The sequence below is a fragment of the Rhea pennata genome, chromosome 20 (assembly GCF_028389875.1).
Source record: "Rhea pennata isolate bPtePen1 chromosome 20, bPtePen1.pri, whole genome shotgun sequence".
Lineage (NCBI taxonomy): Eukaryota > Metazoa > Chordata > Aves > Rheiformes > Rheidae > Rhea > Rhea pennata.
In genome coordinates this window covers 4,200,886-4,223,840 of record NC_084682.1, presented here as the reverse complement: position 1 = coordinate 4,223,840, position 22,955 = coordinate 4,200,886, and the positions used below count along the sequence as shown (strand labels likewise).

At 56.5% G+C, this 22,955-nt stretch overlaps 5 protein-coding genes across 5 annotated transcripts in view; 3 read left to right on the top strand and 2 right to left on the bottom strand.

Annotated features, from left to right (window-relative positions):
- The window catches only part of NXN (nucleoredoxin), a 66,327-nt gene extending 64,954 nt beyond the window's left edge, over positions 1-1,373 (top strand). Inside the window, exon 8 of the mRNA XM_062592303.1 lies at positions 191-1,373. Within this exon, the coding sequence (XP_062448287.1) occupies positions 191-373 (183 nt within the window). The 3' untranslated portion in view covers positions 374-1,373. The remainder of the gene's footprint in view (positions 1-190) is intronic.
- Positions 1,374-3,856: 2,483 nt separating this feature from the next.
- Positions 3,857-6,010, bottom strand: MRM3 (mitochondrial rRNA methyltransferase 3). The gene is made up of 4 exons (XM_062592810.1): positions 5,703-6,010; positions 5,292-5,536; positions 4,713-4,880; positions 3,857-4,513 (listed from the first exon to the last, which is right to left on the bottom strand). The coding sequence occupies exons 1-4, from the start codon at positions 6,008-6,010 to the stop codon at positions 3,951-3,953; spliced, it is 1,284 nt and encodes a 427-aa protein (XP_062448794.1). The 3' UTR covers positions 3,857-3,950.
- A 1-nt stretch (position 6,011) lies between these two features.
- On the top strand, positions 6,012-10,365 carry GLOD4 (glyoxalase domain containing 4). Its single transcript, XM_062592329.1, has 9 exons — positions 6,012-6,134; positions 6,565-6,614; positions 7,365-7,485; positions 7,926-8,070; positions 8,283-8,419; positions 9,009-9,095; positions 9,322-9,435; positions 9,523-9,609; positions 10,116-10,365. Exons 1-9 carry the CDS (start codon positions 6,045-6,047, stop codon positions 10,179-10,181), a joined length of 897 nt encoding a protein of 298 aa, XP_062448313.1. The 5' UTR covers positions 6,012-6,044; the 3' UTR covers positions 10,182-10,365.
- Positions 10,366-11,204: 839 nt separating this feature from the next.
- Positions 11,205-14,661, top strand: GEMIN4 (gem nuclear organelle associated protein 4). Its single transcript, XM_062592573.1, has 2 exons — positions 11,205-11,232; positions 11,339-14,661. Exons 1-2 carry the CDS (start codon positions 11,223-11,225, stop codon positions 14,518-14,520), a joined length of 3,192 nt encoding a protein of 1,063 aa, XP_062448557.1. The 5' UTR covers positions 11,205-11,222; the 3' UTR covers positions 14,521-14,661.
- Positions 14,662-15,078: 417 nt separating this feature from the next.
- On the bottom strand, positions 15,079-22,891 carry TLCD3A (TLC domain containing 3A). Its single transcript, XM_062592574.1, has 5 exons — positions 22,729-22,891; positions 21,365-21,448; positions 18,354-18,567; positions 17,339-17,434; positions 15,079-16,930 (listed from the first exon to the last, which is right to left on the bottom strand). The coding sequence occupies exons 1-5, from the start codon at positions 22,848-22,850 to the stop codon at positions 16,661-16,663; spliced, it is 786 nt and encodes a 261-aa protein (XP_062448558.1). The 5' UTR covers positions 22,851-22,891; the 3' UTR covers positions 15,079-16,660.
- Positions 22,892-22,955: the final 64 nt, after the last annotated feature.

Genomic DNA, 22,955 nt, shown 5'->3' with positions numbered 1-22,955 from the left:
CCCGGGGTGGATCGCCCTGGCTCGTCACCAACCTGCGGAGCGGCTGCTGGCTGCGCTCGCGGTGGCATGGCGCGAGTCCTCGTGACATACTGCTGGGCTGGATCGCAGTGTCGAAGCCGTAGACTGCTCCTGGCTTTTCCACCTCCGCTGATGGGTTTTTTTTTTTTGTCCTTTTCGTTTTGGCCTCCAGGATGACATGACCGACTCGCTCCGGGATTACACCAACCTGCCGGAGGCTGCGCCCCTGCTCACCATCCTGGACATGTCGGCCAGGGCCAAGTACGTGATGGATGTGGAGGAGATCACGCCAGAGATCGTGGAAGCCTTCGTGAGCGACTTTCTAGCAGACAAGCTAAAACCCGAGCCCATCTAAGGGGGCTTCTGCGCCCACAGACGTTATTTAAAACTAGGTCTCTCTCCTGCCGCTCGTGGATTCTCCAGCGTGTTCTCACGCCTGACCCAGTATCCAACCTTCTTGTGGTGCCTTGTTTTACGCAGTGAATCCTTCTCCTAAGCAAACTCCTTGAGATGCACTTTCAGCAGGGAGTCGTTGGCGTTTGGAGACTTTGCTTGTGCTTCATGGTGATATATTCTCTAATAACCAGGCCAGAACTGTTACCATATTGTTATTTTATACACGGCACTAGCTAGCAGGCAAATCTTTCCGCATGGTGTTCTTCCCAACATGCGCATCAGGCAGTGGACAGGGTTCCCGGGGCTCTTTTCTTCTCCTCCTTCCCCTTCTTTCCTTTCCTACTACTGTTGCAGGCTAAATTACTTCAAGGAAGCAATAAGGAAATTGTCCCTTTTGCCCCTTGCCCACCTCCCCTTCCCACTCGAGTAACAGTGCCCTGACGAGGCCAAGTCAAAGTCTTAACTGCTGACAACCTCTGAAAGATGACAGCGCCGCCGAGCTCGTCCTCTTCCTCGGGGTGAGGACTTTCAGGGTAGTTTTCCCGTCTCCCACCCCAAACGCTTACAAAGTGTTGGAGCTACGCGTTGGGGGAAATCCACCCACCTGCAAAACACAGACAGACCCTCCCTCGAGCCCCGAGCCGGGAGGGGAGCCACGCTGGGCTGCCCTGCCTGCCCCCGTCTCTTCCCAGCGGCGACCAGTTCTCGCCCTTGTGCTTGTCCCTCCCCCTCGCCGTCTTGCCCCGTCTCTCTGGTATGAATCGTCCGCCCTCTGTGTTAGTTGATTGAGCTGTTTTTCGTAGGTGTGTCCCAAACCCAACGTTAATGGTGCTGTTCTTTAAAGAAAACAAAGCATCCCTCCCCCGTCCCTAACGCAGGCAGCACAGCCACCCCCAAAAAGTGACATTGTAAAAACTGTACATGGTGATTGGAACTTTGTAATAAAACTGTTATAATAACCTAGTTCTCAGAGGTGCCGATTGCCGCGAGCTGCCCGGCCGGTCGCCGGTGGCATTCGGGGGGTGGAGGGAGCCTGTCTGGAAGTCGCGCGAGGAAGAGAAGTTTCCCAGCCGGACGGGATGGAGCGGCCGAGGCTGCGGCCCCCCGATGGGGTAGGTGCCGGTGTCGGTGGCTCCCAGCGCTGCGGCCGCCCTGGATCCTTCCCCCCATAGCCCCCCTCGCACCTCACCGCGTACCGGGCTCCTCGCGGGACCGGTTTGGGCGCAGGCCGGTGCCTGGGCAGCTCCTGCCTGCCCAGAGGCCCCGGCAGGGAGGAGCCCCGGCCGGGACCCCCAGGCTGCGGCGGCCACCGCCGCCTCCGAGGAACCCCGGTGTCCCCAGGAGGGGCGGCTGCACGCGGCGCGTGCTGAACAGCGAGCGTTGTGCAAAGCCGCTGCTTTTCCTCGCAGCTCGTTTGTCAGCGACGGCAGCATTACGGCCTCTCCCCTCCTAGCGCTGTTGCAGCAACCCACCCTGGCAGGAGTTTGGAAGAGCAGCCAGCTCGGAAAGGCAGGAATCGTATAAATCTATATTGTGTTTCGCACGCTTCGCAGATTCTTGTGCGCGGTGATGATTAGCTGACTCGTGAGCAGCTCAGGGAGCAGCAGCGCTGGCCGCTTCGCTGCAGGCCGCGCGGGAGCGGCTCGAGGGTGGCTGGCGTCCGGCTGGGCCGGGCCCGGGAGCCGGTGCTCGGTGCTGTACGCGGCCGGGGTGCCCCAGCGGGGCACCCCGAGCTAATTAACTCAGCCCTCCTCTAGTGAGGTTTTCTGAGAAAATAGCCTTTTCAGTGACTTACGGCCACCCTAGGGTTAAGGGTGATGCGAGCGCCTCCGGGCCCAAGCTGTGCGCAAAGTGGCCGAGCGGCAGAATTGCTTCCAGCCCCCGCCGCCGCCTGGCGCGCACGCTGCTTGTGCCCGGCGGGCGGCTCTCAGTTTGGGGGCGATCTCGACATGTTTGCGGCTTGAAAGACAATTACAGCGAGGCTGTAACCGGGACCGCGTCGTCTGTGGCGTTTGGTAGTGCAGCAGGAGCCGATTTTAGGCTGGATGTGGAGAACGCGGGTTCTCCTCCAGCCGCTGTGGGCCGGGCTCCCAGGGGCAGGGCCGGAGCTCGGAGCGCGCAGGACTGCCGCGGCGGCTCCGCGAGCTGCTGCGGAGGGTCCCTGCCTGACCGTCCGCCGGCTGCGCTGCGCTGCGCACGAGCAGGGCTGGGATGGGTCTCTGGAGAAAGACCCGCGCGGCTGGAGCGGTTTCAGCCGCGAGGAAGCGCTGCTGTGTGATGTGCCCCCCCGCCCCAAACACAAAGGCTCAGGCGGGCAAGGGGCTGAACCTCCATCTTGGGGTGTTTCTCAAGCAGAGGATATAAACACCTTCAACGTGATTATGGCAAACGGGAGCCAGGAGAGCTGCTGGGCTGGCGATTAGTTTTATGACCAGCAGCCAGCGCAGGCTGCGTGTCTAAATGCACAGTAGGATGCAGCTAGGGCTGGCGCAGGAGCGCTCCATCGATCAACAGCGCTGAACAGCGCTGAAGAACATGGTGCAACATGGCAGGAGCTTCCAGAGCGATGCAGGCGTTGCGACATGGCCCCGGGCGCGCACACGGATGCCCCGGATCCGCGGAGGTGGGTTACTGCAGCCAGGCGTGCTGCTGGCTGCCCTCGGGGAGCTGCAGGCGGGCGCCTGGGATCCTTCCCTCCCTCCTTCCCCTGGAGCCCACAGCTTGTTCCCCCTTTGATCGGCGTTCGCTGCAAGTCGCAGTGCTACAGCTCCCCCTTCCCAGCCTTCCTGCCCCCTCATCCGCAATTCCTCCGTTGGCGCTGAGGCAGCTGCCGGAGCCGGGGGGGCTCTGCGGGGACAGACACTGCCACCTCCCGGCAGCGGGCCGGCGCTCACCGGCCTGGGCGCTCTGCCCCGTTCTGGGGGAGGGAGAGCAGCGGCGGCACATCCGCGGCACTCCCGTGCTTGCGCTGCTCTTACTCGCGTTAAAGACCCGAATACTGGCTCAGCGGTGCTGCGCTGCCGGGCTCCCGCCAGTCCCAGGGCCCCGAGTGCGCAGCTCTGCCGCTCCCCGCTCTCCCCGCAGGCAGCACAGCTAAGCGCTGCCTCGAGGCGAGGAACCCGATGTGGTGCCTAGCCCACAGGGAAGGAGATCTCAGCACCTGGGAAGAGGCTCTTCCCTGACCCTGACCCTGCAGGAGGGGCTGTGGGGAAAAGAGTTCTGCAACCCCTCTCCGGCATCCCCGGAGGGGCGCAGAATCTGCTCCACGTATCTCATCCCACCGGCTCCCACCCTCAGCAAACACACAGGTACGCAGCAGCCCAGAGGTTTCTCACGTTCCTCTTGCACTGCGGGGAGCCAGCCCGGGTGGTGGGTGCCAGGAAGCAAGGACTGGCTCCGGGCAAGCTCTGCCGCCGTCAGGGCTACTTAATACGCACAACAGTGCAAACAAAACAGCCCAAGCTGCTCTTTTATTAACTCCTCTGCAGGATGCGAAAGGGAAGAGAGGCTTTTTTCAGCACCCAAATCCCAGCAGCTTAGCCCACTAGGGGGAACTTCTGCCTTTCTTCTTGCTTGTGCCTCCACAGCAATTGTCTCTTCCCTTCAAACAGCACAATGCCAGCAGCTATTGCAGAGTTCAAGCTGTCCACGCCTGGGACCACGGGAATGACCAGTCTCTTCCCCCCTGTGCTCGCGGCGAGGTGAAGCGCCTCCGGACTCAGACCTTGGGTCTCTCCACCAACCACTACTGCCACAGGGGTTTGTACCCAGCTCTCGTAGTAATGCTGTGCAGCGAGCTCTGGGACACAGACACTCGTCATTCCCTCCCCATCCTCACTCTCAGAAGGATGAGCCTTGGGTTTTGATTTTACAGGAGCCTGCAAGTTGCTAGAAACTGCACCAGAGCTGCTGGCGCTCCTTGACATGAATTCTGCCTCAGTCTGTGCATCTGGGTCTTTGTTGTCAGCCACACAGACCTGGATGCCAGCAGGAAGATTACTGGGAACAGATTCCCAGTCCAGATTGGCAATGATGGGCACACGGAAGTGAGCTCCCATACCTGCACGAAGCACCTTTGGCTCCCAGGGGTCCACGCAGCCTGAGACAGGAGGGAAGAAAAAAGTGAGAGTGCAGTGGCTCCAAGACACAGAGATTCAGTAGCAGCTCCCACAGCAAAGCACGTCTGGGCAGAAACTGCTTACAAAGTCTCTGGAAGAGCATCCTAAGACCTCTTATTCGCTGTCTTACACACAGTTTGTCAAACTAAACTCTTTTTTTCTCCAGGAAAAGGCTCTTACCTTTGGTGAGTAGCACTTTTTCACAGCCTGCTCCAGCTGCAGATCTCAAAATAGTTCCCAAGTTTCCTGGATCTCTGATATTGTCACAAATTAGGACCACTGGCAATGAGTTGGTTAGTTGAGCAGCAGGATAAGCCATCTTGGCGTGGTCAGGCTTGGAAAAGATCCCTGAGGAGACAAAGTGCTGATAGGCTCCTGACTCTAATACATCCCAAGGAGAGGGCTGACTTTGCTTTAGTTGGCCCCAACTCCACTATAAAGATGTGCCAGAGAAAGCATTAGGAAAAGCACTACTTAAAAGTTTGATAAGGCCGACACTTTGCAGTGAGAACTATTTCCCAGTGGAGCATGAGCAACGTGCTATTAAAAACGGGCATTAGTACCTTCAATGTACCCTAGGAGCCACTTCCAGTTATCATAGCAGGCCAAATAAAAGGGAAGTCTCTCAAATTATTCCACTCTTGACACACTGCCAGAGTGTCTGGGGGAAGCTAGTGAGGAGATAATCATGATCCAATTGTTAACTGTGGAATAAGCTTCCCTTTGAGCAGTGTTGTGACTACTTCTAAGACAACTTACCTATAAGCCCCTGAGGAGTTACGAGGTCAGACCAGCTCTTAATGTCTTCAAATTTCACCTTAACTAAGTCGGCTCGTTTTAGCTCTGCCTCGGGCAGCTCCTTGAGGTGCCCCACGGCGCTGAAGAAGAGAGTCTGCAGCACAGCTCCTGCCTCCAGGGCATCCTTGATCAGCCTGTGACCCTCCAGCAGAACCTTCCCGTGATGGTCCCGAAACTTCCTCGACTTGGCAATGGTGACCACTTTTCTGCGGAGAAGTTGACCGGAGAAAGCGACTGTGACACAGGCAGCAGCTGCAGCCCGGAGCCCGCCAGGCGCGGGCAGAGCGCCGCGCGGGAGCCCCACCGCGCCGGGCGGGCACGGGCCGGCCCCCGCCCGCCGGCGGCCGCGGCGCGGCGGCTCCCCGGGCTCACCCCAGCCGCCTGTCGCCGGCCGCCGCCCTCTCGTACCACAGCCCCGGCCCGCCCGAGCGCCGCTCCACCGCGGGCGGCGGCGGCGGGCGGGGCTCCGCCGGGCCCTGCCGCGCCTCGGCCGCCGCGCCCCGCTCCTTCTGCGGCGGCAGCACCCGCACCGGGCTCCGCCTCAGCGCCCGCGCCCAGCGCCGCGCGCCGGCGGCCGCCTCGGGCGCTCCCGCGGGCCGCAGCAGCGGGCGGCCCCGCGCCAGCGACACCGACAGCGCCGCCATCTTGGGCGCCGCCGCCGTCGCGCGCGCCTGCGTCATCGCGCCGCGCCGCGCGGCCGCGAGCGGCTCGGAGATGGGGGCGCGGCGCGCGCTGCACTTCGTCTTCAAAGTGGGCGACCGCGGCCGCAGCGCGCGCTTCTACCGCGAGCTGCTGGGCATGAGGGTGAGCGCGCGCGGCGGCCGTTGGGCGCGCGGCGGCCGTTGGGGGCGGCCGTTGGGCGCGCGGCCGTTGGGCGAGGAGCGTTCTCGGTCGCTCGCGCGCGCGTCTCGCCGGGGCAAACGGCCTTGGGGGGGCCCGGCCCGGCCCGGCGCGGCCCGGCGCGGCCCGGCGAGAGGCGGCTTGTGCCGTCGGCGCCTCCCCGTTCGCAGGGCGATAAGCCCGGCCGGGCCCCCGGCGCAGCGGGCAGCGGTGCCGCGCGCTCTGCCCTCTGCGCAGGGGACCGCAGACATGACAGGAGCACCCGCACCGGGACAAACCCCCTTCGGCCGGGCATCGTGTTAAACCTCCTAACACGCGTTCAGCGTCAAACGTATTTTCTCTTTTAAGGACAAAATAGATCTATTTTTTTTCTCCCGTGTGTTTAATTCGTTAGGTTCTACGGCATGAAGAATTCGAGGAAGGCTGTAAAGCTAGCTGCAATGGGTAGGTGCCAGTGTTCCCTTCTTCTAATCTTCTAATTCTCATAAAACACCCTTCAGTCATAACTGGTCATATGTGATTATCTATAGATGGGTTAGTATTCTTTCTAAACTGTTCTTTGCATGGAACTAGCACTGCACCTTTCTGTATTTATGTGGGGTTTACGTTGAAACACAAATACTGCTGTGTTACGCTTGTAATCTGATATTGAAATTCCTTTATGAAATTAGTTCTAAACTCTCCTAGAATTACATGCGGTGCTTCAGGGGCACATTTTTAAAGTTGCAGAGCTGGTTAGAGTCTTGAATAAAAATCATTCTTGGTAACCCAAAAGACTTTTTGGCCTGTTCTCTTTTTTAGTTAATAAAGCATCTTATAATCAGTTAACTAGCTACTTAATTTTCCTACTTTATAATAAGGAAGTGCTTGTGTAACTCCAGCCAATGAGCGGCTTACACTCTTGGAATGTGAGGTGGTAAGAAGTGGGTGGAATTGTTTTTATCAGTTATGATAATAATGAATGACAATCTAAGATCAAAGCTATTGGCTGGTAGGAAAACCTGTCTGTTATATGCTATTGTATCACTATACACCACAGTAAGAATTCTTCACAAGCATCGGCTCCTACTTAATAAAGAGGCTGCTGGATTGGCTGTACCATATATTTACTCTAAAAATGCAATTCTTGTCTTGAGACACAAATACTTGGGGTTTATTTGTAATATTTACTACAAAGAAATATGGTTGTTTTAGCCCTTATGATGGAAAATGGAGTAAAACAATGGTGGGCTATGGACCAGAAGACAATCACTTTGTCGCAGAATTGACTTACAATTACGGTATTGGAGACTATCGACTTGGCAATGACTTTCTGGTAAGTGCCACGCTTAAAGTGTTTCTTCTTACAATGTTTTTTTTAATTTATTTATTAGGAATCTATTCAGTGTATAACTTATGACAGTTACTTTTTTATGCTATTTGATTCCTTGGACACCTTTTATTCTTACTTATGTAGCTTTGTCCAAGTTGAAAGAACAGAAACTAGACCGGCTTTGTGTGCATTTAGGAAACCGGGAAGTGCTTCCTCGAGCACCATCTGCCCTGTCTAGTGATCAGATCTCCTTGACCACAACCACAAGTTGGAACAAAGATTATGGCTAATGTGGCCTGGAAGAGTGAAGGAGAGGAAGGTGGAGTTTTCCATGTTGATGCATGTAAACTGGAGAGACAGTATTAATACAGACTGGTGAAGAGAGGCTCCTTAGCCGTCTTTCCACCAGCATATTTTGCAGGTGTCCTTTCTGTTCTTGCTAGGGCATAACACTTGTGTCCAGCCAGGCTGTGAGCAATGCTAGGAAGCTGGGATGGCCTCTCAGTGAAGTTGCCACTGGTGTATTTGAAACTGAAGCCCCAGGAGGATACAAGTTCTACTTGGAAGAGAAGGAACAACTAAAGCAAGGTAAAGCATATCCACTGATTCTTAAGCTCAAAAGAGGCCTACAAATGGAACATTAGATTTGGCTGTGCATTTGACTTGTGACGGTTTGTGAAACAGCAGCATGTTCCTGTTTCATTTCCTTGTTACTTTTATCTTCTTCTCAAGAATGTATAACAATGAGTTTAAAACTGCAATTTATTTGTGACTAATATGAAGTTATTGCAATCTTGTAGATCCTGTGCTAAAGGTAACTTTGGGTGTCTCCGATCTGCAGAAGTCTATTAACTACTGGTCTAATTTGCTTGGGATGAAAATATATGAAAAGGATGAGGAAAAGCAAAGGGTTTTGCTAGGCTATGCAGATAACCAGGTTAGTTTCACAGAAAACTTTCAAATTCTGATCTTTAAGTGTTGCATTTCATGACAGGGACTTCTCATTTATGAGATCAAAATCTTAAAGGAAAAAGCTCTTAATAAAAATAAATGTTTCTCTGACATTTTCAATATTAGCTTTTATTGGTGCATCCTGCTTCTTATATCTTACACTTTGCAAGGGGAGAGATCCTCAAATTTGTTAATGCTTCTGGGTTTGCATTTTAAATACTTTGTTAAAAGCATTTTTATTTTGTGAATTATTGCCCAGAATGCTCATGCAAATAGAAATCAGTGGTACAGGTTGACCATTTCAGTGGGACACTTACCTGAACGTTAGCTTATTTATTCAATAGCTTGCGAGGAAAGACTGGAACTGACAACAATTCTTGGTCCTTCCTGCTTTGGACTGGTTTTGTATTTGTATGCTTGCGTGCACTTAACTTCATTTTTTAACAAAAAGCTATGGCTCGCTCTGGTAGTTCTGACTCATTGGTAAATATGTGTATAGGTGATTTTGAAATTATCAGCATCAGTGAAAAGCTGGAGTAAGTGTAGCCCTGAGAATAATGCTTTTTCTCTTTCAGTGTAAATTGGAGTTGAAGAATGTTGGAGGAGCAGTGGATCATGGCACAGCGTTTGGGCGGATTGCCTTTTCCTGCGCGAAGGAAGAGGTAGTCTTCCTTTTCTTACCACTTCCATTTGGCCAGCTGGCTACCAGGAGATTGATTTCTAACATTAAAAAATATCTCAGATGTGAACAAAGTAACACTGAACAGATGTTCTGTTCATGTTTTTTGCAGTGAGAATGCAATGGAGAAATGGACTAACAGGGAACTGTAAATGAGAACAATCTCAATGCATCTGACTAGGGCTGATCTTGTTTCTTTTCTGTTTCAGTTACCAAACATTGAAGCACTGATGAAAAAGGAGAATCAGAAAATTTTAACACCTCTGGTTAGCTTGGACACACCTGGCAAAGCCACAGTACAAGTGATTATTTTGGCAGATCCTGTGAGTAATACTGGCAATACTGGCATATTGGACTTAAATTTCTCTCTCTGAGTTAGCTAACTTACTCTGCTGTTTAATTTGGTTTAGGATGGCCATGAAATCTGCTTTGTAGGAGATGAAGCATTTAGAGATCTGTCCAAGGTGGATCCTAACGGTGACAAATTGTTAGACGATGTAAGTAATGCTGTCTGTGCATTAGTTTTCATCCAGATTAGTTAGACACCTAGTAGAATTTAGGTGGGGTGTTTTTTTTCATTTTTTCCCCTCTAGTTTCAAATGGAAACATTTTCAGAGAAGCAAGTCATGTGGTGTTTTATCTCAGTCTGTTTTCCTGCTAAGGAAAGCAAACCATTCTTTTTAAAGTTCACTTCTCTGTCCTGACTAGAGTTTTCCAGCCTCATTCTCAGGGCAGCCAGGTGGTCATGCATCTTGCTGGGCATGTTAAAAAACACTTTAGTGCAAGTTACTGCAGAAAATGATTTGTCAGCTGCAGTAACAGCAGTTGAAGATCCTCCTGTGACAGGAGGGTGCTGGCAGAAGCCATGAGGTTTCTTCAGCAGAATAGCTTGCTTCAGAACTAGATCTTTCTAAATCTTGTGGTGTGGGCTGGTGAACGTCTGCAGCTGGGTGTTCGGCTGACTCAGCTCCTGTTCTAAATACAAACACTTTTATTTGTACAGGCCATGGCAGCAGATAAGAGTGACAAATGGTTTGCTGAGAAAAAGATGAAGAAGGCTTCTGCTTAGTTGGAGAAAAAGTGTCGTCTGATTGTTTGTGCCTTGGTTTCCATCTGAATGAAATGCCTGTAATATGTAATGTGCTGTGTTATCCTTTTCAGTAAGAGGCCAGTGTAATATCTCATGCTGGGAGTGTTTTGAGCTTGTATCTCTTAATATCTCCTTTCAAATAAATGCTACGTACTCCTTCAAATGTAGGTGAAAAATTGCGTTGTCCAATAAGGAATAGATTGAGCATGTGGTTTCAGAAACGGGAGACATGGGTTAATAGGCAGAAAATCTCTCACATTGCTCTATTCATGTTAGACTTGAAAAAAGGTCCGGTGTTTTCCCTATAACACGGCTACGGCTCTCTGGTATCTCGTGTAGCGCGTGGTTGCAGTTGTCACCGTGCTGAGCCGCTGTCCTTGGTTAGCCCTCTGCCAGGCTGAGAGTGAGTAAGGGAGGCAAAATAACAGCATTAGCAGTTGTGTATCCCCGAGACAATTTAAATGCTGAAAAGGAACATTCTGAATTAAAATGGGAAAATTCCTCAATATGTTGAGATTTTTATTTCATTTGGTTAAACCAACTATTGCTTAAATAAAAAAAATTACACTTAAAATTGCATCTCTAAAATTTGTTACTTGAAAATGTGCAACTGAATGAATAAAAGTGCTTAGCGGTGATGATCTGAGTACTGTGCTTTCAGCTACTCTGCAGGGCTGTTTTAGGGAGTGCTCTGCCCGTTTTAATCTAGTTCTCAACACCTTTTATACAAACAAAAATATCTCCAAGTGGTATCAAATGGGGCGGGGGGGGGGGAGTTCCACGTGCTCCCCGCACGGGTGGGGAGCGGGTGCTCGGCCCGGGCCTGCCGCGGCGGCTTCCCACCTCCCCGGCGTTGGGGGGGGGGACCCCATTTCCACCCCCCCCCGCCCAGCCCGGGGCGGGGCCGGGCCGGGCGGCCGCAGCCCTCCGCGCCGCCAGGGGGCGCTGCCGGCGGCGGCGGCGCGCGGGGCGCCCGCGCTGGCGTCACAGAGCGCGGCGGCGCGGGCGGCGCGGGCCGCCATGGAGGCAGGTGGGTGCGGGCGGCGGCGCGGGGGGGAGGGGGGAGGCCGGGCCGGGCCGAGCCGAGCCGAGCCGAGCCGGGCCGGGGTAACGGTGCGCCGCGTGTCCCCGCGCAGGGCCGTGGGGCGTGTGCGAGGAGATGGCCATCCTGCACGGCGGGTTCCTGCTGGCCGCCAAGCTCTTCCAGCCGCGGGCGCTGCGGGAGCTGCGCAAGGCCGACTGGCCGCTCGTGGGGCCGCCCATCGCCGACGCCCTCCGCGAGATCGCCGCCCGCCGCCCCGCGCCGCCGCGCCCCGGCCTCTGGAAGAAGCAGGCCGTCGCCATCGTCTGGGCCAAGGTGCTGCTCCCCGGGCCCCCGCCCGCCTCGCTGGACCGGGGCTGGCGGGAGGACGCCTTCTTCTCCGTCGGCCGGATGATCCCCGACGTTAACCACACCGTCCTCTTCGAGCTGGCCAAGGCCCTCAACGTGCCCCGGCTCTTCGTGCAGCTGCTGCTGGCGCTGCCGCGGGAGCTGCGTCGCGCCGAGCTGCAGCGCTTGGTGGAGTACGTCGCCAGCGAGACCTCCCCGGCGGACGTCAGCTTCTTCTTGGACGTGTGGTGGGAGGTGATGAAGCACAAGGAGGAGCAGGAGGATGGGACGGCCTCAACGTTCAGCGCTCTCATCCGTCAGCACGGGTCTGAGCCCTCCCCAGACGACGGGCTCCAGCCCCCCAAGAGGTTCAAGAGTGACCCTGTCTCTGTGACTAGCCCACCTGCTGCCACCAGCCTGCTCATGGTCCTGATAGAGGGGCTGAAGCAGACCTACAGGAGCATCACCCTGCCCCGCATGAAGTGCTACGCCTTGGCCAACCTGGCAGAGCTGCTGTCTGTGTTCGCTGAGCTGGAGCCAGAGGGCAGCTCCCTCCCCGTTGCCGAGTACCTGGACAAGGTCTGCTCGGTGGTCAGCCTCTGGAACAGCGATGCTGAAAGCCGGTACCACCAGCGAGGGCTGGACGAGAAGGTGAGGGAAGCTGAGAGAAGCATGAGCCTCTTGTCCGTGGTCAAGCTCTCTGATGAGGAGCTCTTTGCTGGCTTGTACTTGCTCCGCAACTTGCTTCATGCCTGGGGAGAGGAGTTGCAGGGCACCCTGAACAACTCCGAGGAGCTCTGCTATGAGAGCTACCGGCTCCTTGATACTCTTACCACCTTCAAGAAGAACCTGGTTTGCTTCTCGGAGACTAGAGACCTGAGTGAGGACGAGAAGCTCATAGTGTTAGAGCTGACACAGATCATTGAGCACTTTCTCGAGAAGATCAGCACCAGTCTGAAGAGCAAGAATTCGGACACCAGCCTTATCTCTTCAGTTGCCATGACAATCATTGAACGGAAGCTGGACCGGCACATGGAGATGTGCTCCATTTTTGCTTCTGAGCAGACCTGGGCCTTTTCAAAGGACTGGGTTGACTGTCTTGTGAGAAACAAAACTCTCTTCCAGAAACCAGAGCTAGTTTTGAAGTTACTGGAGACTGTGGTGAACTTTACTGCATCCTCCCAAGACAGGGAGGCCCGGGAGTTACAGATGCAAGTGACCAGGGCCATCCTGGAGTGTTACACTGAGCTTTCATTAACTGACAAGAACAAAGTACTCTCAGGTGTCCTGGCGTCCTGGGGCAGTCCAGGTCTGTCCGTGAACTTGCAGGTTGTCATGGAGGGGTTCCAGGAGGATCTGAATGTGGCTTTCAACCAGATCACACAGAGCGTTTCCGATCAAGGCCTGTCCAGGGCTGTGGCTTCCGTGGCCAGGCTTACTCTGCTGTACCCTGAAGCCACTGTGAAGAAGGTTTGTAATCTTGCTGTTGTCAATCTAGGAACACACCAGTTCCTTGCCCAAATCCTCTGCTCCTTCCCAGCACTGAGCTTCCTGGAGACACATGATGATCCAGGTAGGCCACGCAACCTGGTAGTGAGGTGTTTGAAGGAGGCTGTATGGGGTAAGCTTTCTACTGTGAGGGAAGAGGAGCAGTTTCTTGAGTTCTTGGCCTTTCTCATGCAGCCAAGCTCAGGGGCTTCACTTGTGTCACCTGCAGAGGTGACTAAAGCCTTTGTCCTTCCCTGTTTGAAATCAGACTGTGCTCAAATTGAGCTGAGCCTTCAGATCCTTAGTAAAGTTTTGGGAATGCAGTCCTATCCAGAAGAGCACTGGATCAAGTCCTGCCACCCATTCCCGCTCCTCCTCAGCCTCTGCAAGCTTTTGGATGGTTACACAAGGTATTGGCATCAGCCAAGGGACCAGTGCTTCCCTTCACTGGAGACCAAAGACCTGCTGGTGAACACTCTCTCCCAACTCTGTGAGGTGGTAAGACCAGAAGCTGCCCCATCCCCTGATGTATGGGTCCAGTCGCTGGCTTGGCTTCATAGGAAGGTGGCATCACTGGACTGGACTGTTGGTCTCCGACTGAAGAAGTTATATGGAGACCACTTCAAGAACGAGGTCCCAGAGACGCTGTTTGAGATCTGCAAGCTCCCAGAGGACGAGTGGACTTCCCGGGCTTTGCCAGCCTACGGGCCGGGCAGTGGGCTCCTGGCGTGGATGGAGTGCTGCTGCGTGTCCACAGCGCTCAAGGAGACAATGCTGACACTCCTCACGGTCAATGTGGACAACCCTGAAGAAGTGAATCTCTTCAGCAAAGGGTTCCTGGTGGCCCTCGTACAGGTCCTCCCTTGGTGCAGCCACAGTGAATGGAAGAGGCTCGCCCATGTGGTCCAAAGCTTGCTGCAGAGGCAAGTCTTACATGTGCCATACACGCTGGAGTATGTCCAGTACCTGCCCTTGCTCAACCTCCGGCCTTTTGCCCACTACCTCCAGTTCTCCGTACTCTTCCTACGAGGCTTCCAGCTCCTTTGCAGCTCCAGCTGCTCCACGTGGCTGCCAGCAGAGGCCTGGCTCCATGTGGTCCAGCTGTACTGCAGTAGCCTCACAGACCTGCTGGGCTCTGTCAAGAGCACCACAGTGCCCCCCATGCACTCCACCGAGGACATGAACCCTGCGCAGGAGATGTCCTTCATCTGCATCCAGATGTTTTGCCATGTGCTGCACGTCGCCGCCATGCTGCCGGACAATGGGTGCAGCGAGCCGCTGGTGGTGGTGGCCCTGGAGGTCCTCTCGCAGTATGAGGCCTTCAGTGCTGCCGATAGGTCCCCCAGCAACACGCTGCGGAGAGCCAACGAGAGACATTTCCTGGAGTGCATCACGGACAACGTTGCCGACAAGGCGCTGCGGAGCACCCTCCTGCAGAAGCTGAGCAAGCTGGGAGCTTAGGCAGCGCGCCCAGCCAGGGGCCAGCTCGGGAAGCTGAGCAGGGCAAAGGAGGCGAGCACAGACCCTGCAGCAGGGGACCTGACGTGTGGAGAGTTGTAAGATCGATAATAAACCTTATCTTTTTTTCTCTTTTGAACATTTTCCCCTCTGCAGTGTTTTCTCCCCACCTGTATAAGCAGGGATGTGGCCGTATAAGGATGGGTGGGAACGGCTGCTGCGATTTCCCAGCAGGAATAGCTGCGGAGGCAGCTATTGCTGACCGAGGTGGTCCCGTGGCTGCAGCCTCTGCCACCCAGCTGTGTCAGGGAAATCCCTTCCCTCCGGCTGCCCTGCTGCCAGCCCCCGGGTAGTCACGGGTGGGTTGCTGGCTTCACCGCGCGCTGCCAGAGAAACGGGAAGCAAGTCAAGTGAGGGCTCGTTCATGACAAGCCGGGACCTTTGGCAGTAAGCGTGGGTTGCTCCCGCCCGGAGCTGGGTGTGAAGCTGTAACCTGGTGCATTAACGCCTCCCCACCCAGGACTGAATGGTGTGTGGGAGAAACACATCCAGTGGGGTGACTCTGGAAAGAGGTCTTTATTGGTCTCTTCCGATAGGTGCAGTAGTAAATAGGGCAGTGTTATTGCAAACAGAAATGCCTCAGTGGCTTTTTTGTCTTTTCTTTACATAAGGCACATTATTTGTAATATAAACAGCAAGATACAAATATTTGTAAGAGATAGCAAGCGTTTTGTAACATCAGCTGGTCTCTAGATTTAACACAAGAAGTAGTGTTTCTGCAACAAATGACTGCGTGTTGGAAGAGGTCTTATTTTATTCTTTGCAATCTGTACAACTGAGGCTGGAGCAGGAACTGTCACCAGAAAAGGAAAAGAGGTCTCCAGAGCGAAGCACTTTCCAGCCATCGTTTTTCAGCTTTTAGACAGAATGAGAAGCACAGAGTGGCTGCGGTCCCTGGGCTCTTCCTCGTCGCAGGGGAATGGCTGGGCAGGAGGATGGACCCTGCACCTGCACCTTAGGCTGTGCCAGTAACCTGGGTGCTGCTGGTGTGGCTGCAGGGAGAGCAGGGGCAGGGCACGCCAGTGGGCTTTCAAATACCCTGTGGGGGATGCGGGGCAGATACGAGCAGCCCCTGTGCGAGTGCCGTTAGGGTAGGCGGTTGAAAGCAGCGTCCCCTGCCCCTGAAGGGCTCTGCGTGGCGCCCCAGGGGTTGGTAGGGTGGGGGCACAGCGCCCGTCCTCCTCCCGCCGTTGGTGCCGGGCTCCCTGCCCTGTCCGGATTGCTCTCTAAGACAGAATAACCTTTCTCTGATCCTGCCGTGAGCTCCTCCCTCCTCCAGCCGTGTTAGCAGCACCGAGCCTCCCCTACCCTCGGGACCGTTGGCTGCAGACACCAGGCAGTTGTAGTGAAACGCCCCTTCGGGCTAAACGGAGAGTTGGTAAGTGAGTTTGAGCCTTGCAGCAGTGAGAAGCGCATGTGGGAGGTAAGAGGCCGAATGCAGCTGTAGTGTAAAGGCAGCGTTGGAAAAGATCAGGAGCAGGCTGCGCAGAACGGCGCCACGTTTTAGGGGCCTGGCTCCGCTCTGAGCAGGAGGCTGTAAGTCAGAGCTGGAGGAGTGAATCAGAGCTGCAGCAGGTACAGCACGAGGCTCCCCCAGCCCGCAGGGCTGCTGCTCGGGGCTGGGCGTGCTCCAGCATCGCCTACGCTGCCGACTGCTCTGCAGGCTCTTTCAGGCTGTGGCTCGCGCTGTGCTGCCTGCGTCTGGCAGCAGTGTTGGTCCCGAAGACGGGGGGGCTTTTCGTAACAGCCCCCTCTCGTTGGTCAGTCAAGTGCCGCAGTGTTGAATCCCAGCAGGAATGTCATCTTTCGGACAAAACCTCCTCCTTGCTGGCTCCTGACCTCCCACGGGTGGGAGGATGTGAGGCACCGGAGTAAGATGGGAAGAAAGTCTTCCTGTCTGAGGCTGGCGCTGCCCAGCACAGCAGTGGAGACGGCAGGGCTGCTTCCAACTAAAACCACCTTCTGGTAGCGGCACTTCTGCTGCTCTGCTCCCAGGACGGTACCGGCAGCGCTGGTGTTCGAGGCAGGAGAGCTGGGGAGGCTGCCGGGCTCCTGCCCCGCTCCCGGCTGCCCCTGCCAGCCGTTATCTGCTTTTGCCAGCGGGCGAGCTGCTGTAGAGTCGGATGGCTTTGCGGCAGATGAGCCTGAACCAGTAGAGTTGTGGGGCGATGAGAGAGGCGTTTGCGATGTTGCAGTGCAGGGGGATGCGGAAAGGCACCATGTAAATGGGAATTCCCATCTGCCTGCCATAGGCCGCATACATGAATGGGAAGAGGAGAATACGGCAGAGGAAGAAAGTCACCAGGATGAGGATCCCGTTCACCTTGTGCAGGAGCGTGTCCTGCATTTTGAGCTGGGGAAGAAAGGAGGAGACCATGTGAGCGCTGCATAAGCAACATCCCTCTCTGCATCCTCAGGTGAGGATGATGCTCAGCATGGAGACACAGGCAGCAGGGAGACAGTCCTTGCCCCAGCGGGCTTGCAGGCCAGGAGCTGGGTGCTGGGAAGTGCTGAGGGTGCTCAGTCCAGTCTCCCGCACCTTGGGGCAATGGCTGGGTGCTGGAGGTGGGAGGGAGCGCCCAGCAGGCGCATTTCGGAGAATGCTCCCCCTCAGTGCTGCATGAACAGGCCTCATGGAGAAGGGCAGCCTGGTGTGGGGAAAGGGTGCTGGACATGCGCCTAGGGTGTCCAGGACCCTGAACCAGCCCAACCCTGGGGCAGAGCAGCATGGCTAAGACCAGCCTCATCCCTCCTCACCTACCTGCATGAGGATTTTGCCCAGCGATACAAAAGGAGTGCTCAGCTCTGCTGTGAAGATGCACCCCACAAAGAAGTCTCCCAGCTCGCCCCTGAAGTGCTGCAAATAAACACAGCAGTGAGCACAGGGCCCTGCCCACCGCGGCACATTTCATAGTCTGGGTTCTGCTAAGAGATCCTGTTGCTTTCAGGCCTGGCATTTCCCAGCAAGGTGGCCAGGAGCTGAGACTGAGTATCTCCATGAGATCACAGGCTCCTGATGGTGGAGACACTTTGCTAGACGTAGCCTTGATGGCAAGGCTGTTGAATGTGATGCCAGTCAAGTGACAGGCACAGATCAAAGATACAAAGCTTGAGGAAAGCTTCCTCTTTGTAAGTATTTGGTCTCAAACTGATTTTAATCCCCAAAGTCTAATAGCAGTTTGGCTTGTAGGGTCTGAAAGGAGGAGGTGGATGCTTGTCAGTGGAGACGCACTGTAGGTCAGTCTGGAAACAGCCAAGGTGGGAGAAAAGCACAAAAGCACTGGGGGAGCATGCAGGCATTTTGGCTTCGGAGCAGGTGGGGGACCTCCTCTACTGGAAGCTTGGAGGGACAGATTAGGCCTGGTGGCACTGGCCTGATCCCTGTCCTGTCTCAGGTGGCTGCATGGGCCGCCGCATGACAGGGCTTTGCAGCCCTGGCTGTCGTTAGCCCACGCTCTGCGCCCTGCTCTGGGGCAGGGACAGCAGCAGGGAGAGCGTGCCGCTGGAGTGACGTCTCGGCGACGTAGGGAACGAGGCCTCGCTGGGAGAGGGAAGGACCTGCTGCAATTCAAGGATGGGGACAAGGACACCCTTGGGATATCCCTATCTGGCATTTCTGCCCCCCATATACGCAGGGAACCCAACTGGGGGACGGCCATCCTGCAAGGAGTATCCCCTGCAACCCCTTACTTGAGGGGGCAGTGGGGCAGCTGGTTTGAAACCAAGTGGGGCTCCTCCGCGGGCCAGATTTTACCATGGCCGTGCCCAGCCCTTACCTGGGTGACGGGGGTGAGCACAACGAGGATGAAGAGATGGTGGGTCACCATGAGCCGCTCCTGCAGCAGGAAGCTCCGCACGCTGGCCAGCGAGTGCTTTTTCTCCGCTACGCCCCTGTCCCTGCTCTTGTGCCAGTGGCAGAGGTACATGACGTAAATGTCGTAGGTCATGTAGGGAACGAGGACCCAGACGTACTCCACGGCCAGCCAGTGCCTGGGGAAGGAGCAGCACGCTCAGAGGTTCTGCGGCAGCTCTGGGCACGCGCAGACGGTCTAGAAGGCGGAGGAGAGCCGAGCGCCGCCTCGGCGCCCGCAGGCCCGCTCTACCCAAGCGGCTGCGGTAAAGCGTCCCTCTGGCAGGCGACGCTTGCTGCGGCCTGCCACCCGCCCCGGGCTCCCCCGGTTTTGCACAGCATCTCAAAGGCCACCTGCAAATAACGTAAGAGCAGCCACGGCGCTGTTGCCGCGAGGGCCGGAGGCTGTAAGCGAGGCGAGGCGGCAGTGCGGGGAGCGACTCAGCCTCTTTTGTCAGGCTGTTTGGATGCAGAGCGCTGGTAAAAGCGGATGGGCTCAGCAGGCACGGAGACCCTTCTGTGGGTCTGAAATGGAAGTAACAGCTGTGAAAGCCAAATGCAGGCTGAGAGGTACCTAAGGTTAACTCGACTGGCCTCACCAGCTAGCCCCTTCAAGAGAAAAGGTATTTGGCACCTATAGAGTGAACGGGGGAGCAGCAGCTCCTCCAAGGGAGTGCCTGAACGCGGCAGGTGAGCTGGGCAAGGCCGTTCAGCACGCTGGAAAAGCACCGTGTTTATTGAGTCAGTGACTTTCCGTGTCTGGCAGAGCTGCGCCACAGCACCGGAGATGGAGATCCGGCCCTCCAGCAGCTTTCAGGCCCCTGGGGAGTTCAGGGACCCAGGTACGGCTGCGGGTCTGGTCTGCCCGCAGAAACTCGCCCTGACCCTGCAGCGGTTGCAGGGGAGAGCAGGGCCCCGGCACTCCCGGTCCCTGCGGATGGCCGTGCCAGGCACCGAGCACGGCAGGCCTGGAGCGGCCCAGCACAAACACAACAGTAACACGACGATCTCGATTAGTCCTGCAGCCGCCGTGGCGTGCCAGGGGCTGGAGGGCTCTGCCGTGCAGGCAGCACTTCGTAGGATCAAGCGTTAATCCTACACCTTCGCAACCCCCCCAGAGTCCTGGGATCCTGGGACATTCAGAGCTGATGCTTGATAGGAACAAAATTTGGGGACTGGGTCCCCTCCGTCTGTCACGCTGCTTCTGTTGGCAAAACAAGACAGCGTGGCCTACACTAGTGTTCGAAAAGCACCTGGAGGCCTCAGAGTTCATTGGAGATGCCTGGCCAGGATTTAGAAGGGTGAAGTGCAAAGTTTTTAATACAGGCAATCAACCCCTGCAAGACGTTTGTCTGTTGGGAAATAATTGCGCGCAGCTGCGTGTTCCCAAAGTATGTCAGCCTCCCGGTTGCACAACCCAAGCAACAACAACCCGGGCACTGCAGGCACTGGACTCCTTAAAAAATATGGCACAAAATGGTACTGATAAAAAAAGCTGCTGCTCTAAGACATGTAGCTTGGGGCCTAAATAAATCCACTCTTGCTCTCTGCCATTTCAAGAAAAATTTCTTCGCCTACATTCCTATTTCAGATAGAAAGATATATGTGAGGTAAAACAGGGAGGGGAAAGGACCAGCTATTGTGTTTGTCAAACTTGCCCAGGGCTTTGGAGGACAATTATAGTGCCAGCAATTTAATGATTCTCCGCCTAAGTAAACTAATTGGCAAACTTTCCTGCAACCTTTGTGACGCTTCCTGGCTCTCTGTCTTGCCACCGTTTTCTGTGACCTTCCCCGCTGAGCTCAGCGGTGCGGTTCCTCCAGATTCAAAGAAAATCCGGGTCTGTGGCCACCAAGAGACCCGCAGAGAGCTGCCGGCCTCTAGAGCGCCGGAGCAAGCGCCCGGCTCCAGGGAGCGAGGACTGCTGGCAGCCGCCGCCTCTCCTGCCAGCCCGGGGTTCTTCACGAGACTCACCTCTACAGCAAATGGTTTTACAACAAAAAGATAACTCACTGGACTTCCTGCGGCAAGCAGCATTGAGCCAGGTTTATAGGTCTCTCTCTCTCTCTCTAGCGAGATAAGAGATGTCACATCTGCGTACCGGAGGCCAGCCTGCGGCGACTGCGAGGCCCCTCCCGGCCTCCCGCCGCGTTTGTGCTCAGCGAGGGCCCTGTTACGAGGATCCTTGTAGGTGCAGAGCTAAACCCCCAGCTCTGAACAGACGCGGCTGTTACACATCTTACAGCGCTTTTCAGGGAGTTAAATTAGCGTGTCACAGTCAAATTCCATCTCAGCATAGCTGGGTTCTTCCCACCTACAATTTTCTCTGCTATTCTATAATCATTGCATGTTTTAAATTCTGATCTGGAGCGCTCTACATCACTCTGTTGAGAGCTACTTTGGGGGCAGTTTATTTCAACGCTTTCAGTAATAAGGGAAGTGGTTTTGCCTACAGAGCAAACTTCTTACTGTTTTTTCTTGTTTCTGAGCTGCTTCGGAATCCATTTGGGATGAAAGAGGCAACATACTATTAAAATTAGTTCTCACTAAGTCTGTTTGAGAACTGAAAATTTCAGCAAAGAGACTCCCTGCCTCTTTGAAAAGCAACGTTGTCTTTGTTTTCTGCTCACAGAGGCACATGTCAAAACCTGAAAGACATCCCCAGGGGAGAGATTCCCACGGCTCCATCCTAGTGGAGCAGCCACGGTACGAGCAGCGGGAATCACACAGCATTTTTCACAGGGTATATGACCAGCGCGTTTCCTAATACTTAAGCCAAAGTGGAGAAAAGAGGAATATGAAACTGTTTTTCCCTTCCCTTTTTATGTGCAAGCCTTTTTGCATAAAATACCACGGCTGCAAGCTGAGAGCAAGCTCCCTGCGATCCTCGCCTGCCCTTCGCAGAGCAGCAAGCCAGCTTGATTAACGCCGCGTTACCTGTCATACACCACGTTCTTGCAGTTCAGGACAACCGTGATTCCAGACACCGTTGCCATCGTAGCTTGGACTATCGACACCAACCTGAAACCGAGAGTGGAAACGGGTCAGACCCGACGGCCGCCCTGTCGTGGCGGAGCTTTCACAGGCTGCGCCGAGAAGGCTGTTAGCGCCGCGCGCACGCCCTGAACGCCTCCCCGTCGTGCCCGAGAGCTCTGCCCCTGCCCCTGCTCGGGCGGGACGCGCGGGCCAAGCTGCTCCGCAGAGGTCCGCGTAGGCTGGCCAGGTCACGCCACGTCAGGGGACAGCTCGTGACTTTATCTCCAAGCCTTACATCTCTCGGATATCCGGCGCGGCAGGAATCGCGCTTAGTTTCCCAACGGGCAAGCGATGGACCAGGGCATCCCTGCTCCCCGAAAGCAGACGTAGGAGCGCGGGGCGCAAGCGCGATGCGGGGCAGCGCAGGCCGAGACAGGCTCTGCGCGTAGCCGCGCGGCTCCGTGGGCGCGGGGGCCCCTCGGGGTCACTGGCAGCGGGGCCGCGGGCCGGCCCGCCGCCTCGGGGGGCTGCGCGATGGCCCCAGGTTGCTCCGCACCGCCACGGGTCCGGGCTCTGGATCACTCTGAGTCTCGGTCCAGGACCACCACGGGTCCAGGCTCTGCACCACGGTGGTTCAGGGTCCCGACACCCGTGGGTCCTGGCTCCCCACAGCCAGGGGCCCCGGGCTCCGGGCAGCTGTAGGCTGGGGCTCTGTACTGCGCATCTCGGGCTCCCGACACCTGTGGGTCCCAGCGGGTCTCAGCCCCAGGCACCCGTGGGCCCCGGTGGGTCTCGGCCCCAGACACCCGTGGGTCCCGGCGGGTCCTGGACCCGGATGCCCGTGGGTCCCGGCCCCAGACACCCATGGGTCCCGGCGGGTCCTGGACCCAGACGCCCGTGAGTCCCGGCCCCAGACACCCGTGGGTCCCGGCGGGTCCTGGACCCGGACGCCCGTGGGTCCCGGCCCCAGACACCCGTGGGTCCCGGCGGGTCCTGGACCCGGACGCCCGTGGGTCCCGGCCCCAGACACCCGTGGGTCCCGGCGGGTCCTGGACCCGGACGCCCGTGGGTCCCAGCCCCAGACACCCGTGGGTCCCGGCGGGTCCTGGACCCGGACGCCCGTGGGTCCCAGCCCCAGACACCCGTGGGTCCCGGCGGGTCCTGGACCCAGACGCCCGTGAGTCCCGGCCCCAGACACCCGTGGGTCCCGGCGGGTCCTGGATCCGGACGCCCGCGGCTCCCGGCGGGTCCCGGCCCCTGCGCGGCCGGAGCCGGAGCCGGTGCCGGCCCGGTTGCCGTGGCGGCGGCGCCCCGGCGCCCCGTACCTGCCGCTGAGGAGGACGCGGTCCTTGAGGCTCCATGCCGGGGCGGCGCGGCGCAGCGCCCGCACGCACACGACGAAGAGCCCCGGGAAGAAGGCGGAGGCGAGCGCCAGCGTGCGCCACATGGGGCCCCGCGCCGCAACGGCCGCAACGGCCGCAACGGCCGCGCCTGGCGGCGGCGGCGGCAGGACCCCGCCCGCCCGGCCCGGCCCGCCGCAGGCTCCGCCCCC